Source organism: Etheostoma spectabile, chromosome 6, assembly GCF_008692095.1.
Source record: "Etheostoma spectabile isolate EspeVRDwgs_2016 chromosome 6, UIUC_Espe_1.0, whole genome shotgun sequence".
Lineage (NCBI taxonomy): Eukaryota > Metazoa > Chordata > Actinopteri > Perciformes > Percidae > Etheostoma > Etheostoma spectabile.
In genome coordinates, this window is record NC_045738.1 from 20,057,225 (window position 1) to 20,064,724 (window position 7,500).

The 7,500-nt window shown below is 42.9% G+C and overlaps 1 protein-coding gene across 2 annotated transcripts in view; it reads left to right on the top strand.

Annotated features, from left to right (window-relative positions):
* Nucleotides 1–7,500, top strand: part of prdm1a (PR domain containing 1a, with ZNF domain) — a 31,446-nt gene that overhangs the window by 2,002 nt on the left and 21,944 nt on the right. The window contains exon 1 of one of the 2 annotated variants that reach the window (XM_032519248.1): nucleotides 6,283–6,477. The exons of the other annotated variant lie outside the window; for it this stretch is intronic. Coding sequence (XP_032375139.1) covers nucleotides 6,460–6,477 — 18 coding nt within the window. The 5' untranslated portion in view covers nucleotides 6,283–6,459. Of the gene's footprint in view, nucleotides 1–6,282; nucleotides 6,478–7,500 lie in introns of those variants that run through there. 2 annotated transcript variants of the gene reach the window in all.

The window sequence follows — 7,500 nt, forward strand, 5'->3', positions numbered from 1 at the left end:
TCCTCGTTTAACTGTAAAGACCACCAATATGTATCCTATCTGTTCCGCCGTTCCACCATCCATTTTTAGGATTATTCTGTCAAGTGTTGTTCATACGTTTTTGTGACACAGACGATACAGCCCAGTCATTGGAAAGCGTTGAAAGCAAACACAAACCTGACAGGTTTACGTTCCATCCAGGGAATGTGGAGGGGTTTAATCACCTGCTAGCCCCGCTGAAGCCCATTCACCACATCTTCTTTCTTTTTTCCCCGCTCTCCTTCTCTCCTCTCGCACCTTCGCCTCTCCCGTCCCCCTCCTCCCCCTCTCCTCTGCTCCACCAGTCAGCCTCTGGCATGTAGTCCCGCTGGAATCTCACTGAGGGCATATTCCAGCAGAAGCTCAACTTGCTAGAATGCAGAGCGGAGTAGCAAGTTTATGTAAGAAAAAGTGTGTGTGCCCATGCCCTCTCCTACGTGTGTGTGTGTGTGGGTGTGATAGAGGCCCTCTTTAAAACTAACTCGAGTCGCCCAGGTGGTCCCTGGGCCCTTTTTGTCTCTCCTCTTGTCTCCTGCAGGCATGCATGCAGGCCACCTGCGAACAAAAAAAGACACATTCGAATGTAACACGGTCCCCCCACCTACTAAGATACCCCCCAGCTAATTGGCTTGACTTTGCACGTTGTAAATGCAATCAATAATTTTCTGCTTGAATGAATTGTTTTGTCCAGAGCAGTTATCAGTTTAGAGGAATCGTAATGACCTGCTAATAGATCGCGGCCGGTTTAACACCTTGGCTAATCTATATCGGTGGTATGGCCGCACGCATCGCACCCATCAGATTTTTCACTATCATATACAGTCCCCCCGTTGTTTATGAAAGGCTGTGTTGCTTACACATGCGTTACAGGTTTGCAGCATGGCGTCCCCGTGTTAGCACTGTGCCTCACAGCAATAAGGTGTCGAAGAATCCATGGGTACCGGCCTTTCTGTCGCGTGGAGTTTGCGTGTTTCTCGCCCGCGTTGTGCGTTGGTTCCTCTCAGGTGCTCCCCCACTATCAAAACACATGTAGCAAGGTTCTCCAGCCAACCTTGCCTCATCTGAGTTGGTCCCCCGGCGCTGTGATTGGCTGCCCACGCTCGGCCTTAAGGGATTTGGTCCATGCAGAGAATAATTTCTGCTACATGTATGTGTATGTGACAGATAAAGTGTCTTCTTCCCTTTTTATAAAAAAATACTTAAAATGCCCTGTCACTGTCCAGCGTGTGAGTGTACTTTTTTGTGAATGTTTTTGGGGGCGCTTGCGGGTGTGCATGCATGTTGCGTCAGTGTGTGTCAATGCATTAATAACAGTAGCATGTTTTTAAAGGATCCAACTCTTTATTTTTATTCTGACCACCCCCCTGCCTCTCAAACAATCTCGACATCTCTCACATCAGATCTCATCATCTCTCAACTCCTACTAAAAAAAAACTAAAAAATCCTCGTCTTATAGCTCTTCCTCACAAAAAAAAAAAAAAAAAAAAACAGGCAACCACCGACAAACAAATAAACCACAAAAACACTCTCACCCTCTTAAGACCCCCCCCGGCCTCGGCCCGCCCCCCGACACCACCAGGCAGCACCTTCCCCCCCCCACCGGCCACGCGAGGGGGCCTCCCCGCACCTTATTCAACGATTTACATCAACTCATGCCCCAAACCCGCATACTCAAGAAACAAATCTCACAGACAGGAAACACGAACACTATGAACCAATAACAAAATTCAAAAAAATCACCTTGTAAGTAAACCAAAAACATACTCTCCTAAATAACATCTACCCAAATTAAATCTAAATCAATACCCTTCACTCTCTCGCTCTTGTCTCACTCTCTATACTCTGTGGTGTTACTTTTGCAGAGGAATAGAATTTGCTTGGTTGCAAAGCATCAACATGTCCACAGCTGTGGGACAGATCTGCAGCTGTGTTTGTGTGTGTGTTGTGTGTGTGTGGTGTGTGTGTTGTGTGTGTGGTGTGTGTGTGTGTGTGTGTGTGTGTGTGTGTGTGTGTGGGTCTGTGGTGTCGGGGTCGTCTGTTGGCAGGAAGCAGTAGGCAGCGAGTGATGTGTCAGACCCTCTGTCACCAGAGAGAGAGAGAGAGAGAGAGAGAGAGGAGGGAGGTCCCCTGTTCTCTCTCTCTCTCTCTCTCTTCTTCCTGTTGCTTGTTTTCTTTTCCTGATCATCGTTCTTCATTAGAGAAAGAAGAAAAAAACACAAACAGACGAGGACTCATTTAGCTCTCTGAAGGCTGATACTGATGACTGCCGGTGATGACATCATGACCACAGATTCTGTTTCTTTGGGTTTGACGCAGTTTTTAAAAAATTACAAATATGCTACTTTTCTCCCAGAATTTGAACTCATCTGTTTGGTTAAACACTTTGTGTTTTACTTAACATTTGGAACAGTGTGACAAAATACATTTTTTTATGTTTCTGGGGACAAAATCCCCAAATGAAGTTGCCAAAAAAATGGATTTTCGGAAAGAACCATCATTTTTGTGACAAAAATTCCTTTTTTTTAAATCTGATCAAGATGTTTTAGAAGATTAGAATCAGCTGAGCTTTTCGTTGACTCCACTTACTGTTAAAAAAAACATGAAATTCAACTTATAAACAAATCATCTGCGAGTGTCAGTTCTTGCTGGAAGACTTGATCTCATTTTCATTATTTAAGAACTGATTTTCTTCTCTTTCGTTTTTTTCCATTCCTCATTTTTGAACATGCATCATGGCCTTCTGTCTCTGTCTCTGCCAATATTGTAATTTTGGAGAGAGAAAAAAGGAAATCAAGTGAGAAAAGAGGAACAGGTACTTTTCAAAGGTCGCATGGCATGATAATTTCACTTTATGAGGTTTTTTTGTATTCATATGAGTTCCCCCAGCCGGCCTATGGTCCCCCAGTGGCTAGAAATGGTGATAGGTGTAAACCGAGCCCTGGGTATCCTGCTCTGCCTTTGAGAAAATGAAAGCTCAGATGGGCCAATCTGGAATCTTGCCCCTTATGACATCATAAGGGGCAAGGTTACCTCCCCATTCTCAGCTTTGCCCGCCCAGAGAATTTGGCCCCCCCATGAGAGAGAGACATCATGGCTTTCAAACGAGCAAAGTGGCAGTTGGTCAAGGCCACACCCCCAGCCTCCACCTTGCCCCCCTCCTCCTCAAAAGTTACAGACTCAGAAATGGCACATACTAGAAAGCTCATTGTGGGACGGCTCTATTGGCTGAATTTTGGGGAAAGACTTCAGATACAGTATTAGGGGACCACTAAGGTCTATATAAAAGAGACTTCAGATACAGTATTAGGGACCACTAGGTCTATATAAAACTTCAGATCAGTATTGGGACCACTAGGCTATATAAAAGACTTCAGATACAGTATTAGGGACCACTAAGGTCTATATAAAGAGACTTCAGATACAGTATTAGGGGACCACTAAGGTCTATATAAAAGAGACTTCAGATACAGTATTAGGGGACCACTAAGGTCTATATAAAAGACTTCAGATACAGTATGAGGACCACTAGGTCTTATAAAGAGACTTCAGATACAGTATTAGGGACCACTAAGGTCTAAATAAAGAACTCCAGATACAGTATTAGGGACCACTAAGGTCTATATAAAAGAGACTCAGATACAGTATTAGGGACCACTAAGGTCTATTAAAGAGACTTCAGATACAGTATTAGGGACCACTAAGGTCTAAATAAAAGAGACTCCAGATATATATTAGTGGACAACTAAGTTCTATACAAAAGTATCCCAAAAACAATGTCATGGGACCTTTAGAAAATGAATTTATAGTATTGTAGGGGAGGCATCAAGAGAATAAAGCGGGAGAGAAAAGGAATGGAAAAAACTGGAGAGAGAAAGATCAGTGTGGAAAATCATTTACGTAAATACAGCGTGGAAATCAAAGGAAGGGGAGAGAGGGCGAGTGAGTAGGAGGTAAATTGAGGGAGTCGTGGGGGGGGGGTGTGGCAATTAGATGGAATTTCCAGTGTTGGTGAGCGAGCAAGCTTTTGTTATACCAGGGGAGCTGTTGTGTGCATACATCCATTGAATTGATATCTGAACTGTTATAGAACACACGCTTCTTGCAATAATTACAGATATATTATATATATATACATATATATATATATATGTTATATATATATATGTATATCAGTACATGAAATACTGATGTTATTCATGATTATAAGACTGAGAGAGAGAGAGAGAGAGCGAGAGAGAAGAGAGAGTGGTATGCAGAAGAGAGAGAAAGACAAAAATGAAGAGAAAGAATAAATCCCCTTTCACACAGCCACTCTCTCACGTTTTGAGTCACTTTCTCATAAAAGTTATGACAGAAACATCTTAAGGTCCGACCTGGTAACGTCTCTGTAAGACTTCCAACAAGTCTCAACTGAACTGTCACATTAAAAGCTTAACTACACGCACAAAGACAATTATAGTCCTGTTCACCTAGTGGGACTACTGTAATAGATAAAACGTCCAAAATCCTGACGTCTCTCACGAGAAAACGATATAAAGTATTTGATAAACCAGGAAACGCTGTTTTGGGGGCGGTTGTGGCTTTGAGTAGTCGGTAAGACTAGAAAAGCGTTATCTAAACACTATCCATTTACTGTTCAGGTTTTTGAGGAGCTTCTTCTCTGACTAGCAAAAAGCAGATTATATTTTCAGTCTTCATCCACGTCAACTCTTTAGATAAGACTGTAAATATCCGCAACAGGCGTTACATGAGAGCCAAAAGAAGGAACGTATACTTTGTCATTCTACTTATTTACAATAATCATCAGGTTTTTCTAATAAATGATGATTCGGTGCCTTGCTCAAGAGCACCTGGGCAGTGCCCAGGAGGTGAACTCCTGGAACACCCTACAGACTGAGCTACTGCCACCCCAATTCCGTCCATATTGGGCAATTTCACACCCGTGATGTACGGCCAATGCCAACATTCAGTGTTCTATGGCTTTCAGATTTCCTCCAGTTTTGGGGTTGCCTAGGTAACCCACCGTGCATTTTTTATTCATTTATTATTATTTTTATTTAGACTCTTTATGAAATTACAATTTACACTCTGTTAGAACACACTTCATACAGCTGCTCAGGTCATACCTGCACTAATGGAGAGATGTCAGGGTGGTGTGTGTGTGTGGGGGGGGGGGCTGTGCTCTGCTTAGGAGCACGTGGGGTGCGTACAGGGAGTTGAACCTACGACCCTCCGGTTCCCAACCCAACTCCCTCCCAGAATTGTGCAGCATTACACAACAGTCGCTGTTACAAATCCAACAACAGCAAAGAACTGAAGTCTTTACATAAAGTCATAATCACATCTTTCTTTTAGTTTCCTTCCCTCATTTTTTCCTTCTTTCCTTTTCCTTCTCCTCTGCATTCACGAGCTTTGGCAACACAAAGTCGTTAAAACACACTTACATGTACATGAGAATTCAAGTCACTTTAAAGAGAGAGAAAGCAAAAGAGAGAAACCAAGTGAGAAAAAGAGGGAGAAACTGAGAGAGAAGACAGAAAGAGAGAGAGAGAGAAAGAGAAGAGAGCTAAATGAAGAGAGAGAAAAGAGTGAGAATCGAGAGAGAGAGGGTGAGAGACATACACAAGAAGAGAGAGAGAGAATACTTCAGAGAAGGAAACAGACCAGTCCGCCCCCTAGAGGCAGTGTGTGGGTGGTGTGTGTTGTGTGTTGTGTGTGTGTGTGTGTGTGTGTGGTGTGGTGTGTGTGTGTGTGTGTGTGTGTGTGTGTGTGTTTTCCTGGGGAAAAGAGGGACATCCTGTGACAGTGACTCAATGCTCCCCCATCAACACACACGCACGCACACACACAACACACACACACACACACACACCACACACACACACACACACCACCACACACACACATACATGTTGTTTACCCTTTTAAATCTGCTAACAGACATCCCCCCCAACAAACCACACACGCACACACACACACCCACCACACACACATACACACACACACACACACACACACAATTACACACACACACACACACACCACACACACCATTATCATTATGAAAGAAAACTTTTTTATTTTGATGCAGAAAAGGTTGTTGTCAGTGTGTGTGTGTTGTGGTTGTGTGTGTGTGGTGTGTGGTGTGTGAGTGTTTGTGTGTGTGTGTGATGGGCGGGGCCAGGAGGTGGGGGTAAGGACTGTGTGGGCGTGGCCTTGGAGAGAGGCGGTCCTCCTCCAGCTAAGTCAGATGGATGTCGGGCGTTGTGAAGCATTTGAACACTGAACAGCGAGTGGGTCACCCACTCACCACACTCTACACACCGGTGTGGAGTAGCAGCGCGCGGAGCGGGACAGACACAGGGGGATATCTGCACCTGTCCACACCACACTCCTCAGACACACACATACAGAGAATCTGACCGGACGTCCCTAGTGTGGATGGGATCAAAGTACACGGTGAGTACGGAGCAGCTCTACACACTCCGACTTTCTTTCACATAAAAAACAAAAAAAACACTTTAAAAAAAAAGTATACTTCTGAAGGACTTAGTTCATTTTCTAAAACATAGATTTAAACTCCTTTTTGCGTTTTTTTTTTTGGTCTTCCTTTTGAGATTATGAGAAAAGACAAACTGCAAGTAAAAGTCACTTTTTAAAGTAACTTTAAAGTAAAGTTTTTTTGCTACTTTTAAGGTTGATTTAAATCAGGTTTTTTTTTTTGTCTTTACATGATGCTTGTTTCTGATTGAAAAAAATCCAAAAATGTTATTCTTTTTTCTGATGTTTTTTGTGTGCAATTTCTATTTATTTAGATCGTTTGACTGCTGCTTGGAGCTGTTTTTCTTCTTCTTCTTTTTAAGGATGTTGTTCAGCACCTCTCTTTGGGATTTTAAGGATTTGTTGCACACTTTAAGAAGTTACCTTTTTTTTTTTGTAATGATCTGGACTCAGAGGTGGACAGGATTGTTGGGGGGGGGGGTTGTCAGACAAGTGCCCACACCACTGTGAATTTACTTTTTGCCTCTTGGATTCAGGTGAGAAAGGCGTGATCGTCGGTCAGTTTCATCTGACTTGACTCATCGAATTGCACCTTCATTAGAAATCCTCTGACTGTGTGCAGCCTCAGCTTCTGTATTTTCAGTTGCCTAAGTGTGTGAGAGGCTCTTTGTTTCTGTTTTTGTTTTTTATGGTTTCACTATAGTTTTCGATGTTGCAGCTGTTATGCAAAGAGGATTCCCAGATTTGCTGAGAGATGAAATATTGAGAAACATTTACATTTCTGATGAGGAGTTATTGGGCTTCATTAATGGCAGATAGAGCAGAAACTGTTGTTGTGCTGCTCTCTTCTCAGCCGCTGTCAGGGATTACATTTCCCTTGAATTTTACAACTCAAACAATGGAGTTTTTTGTGTGATATATTGTAAATGTCATTTTAATGTTATGCTTTGCTCCAGTCTGATAAGTTATACTGTGAAAGTA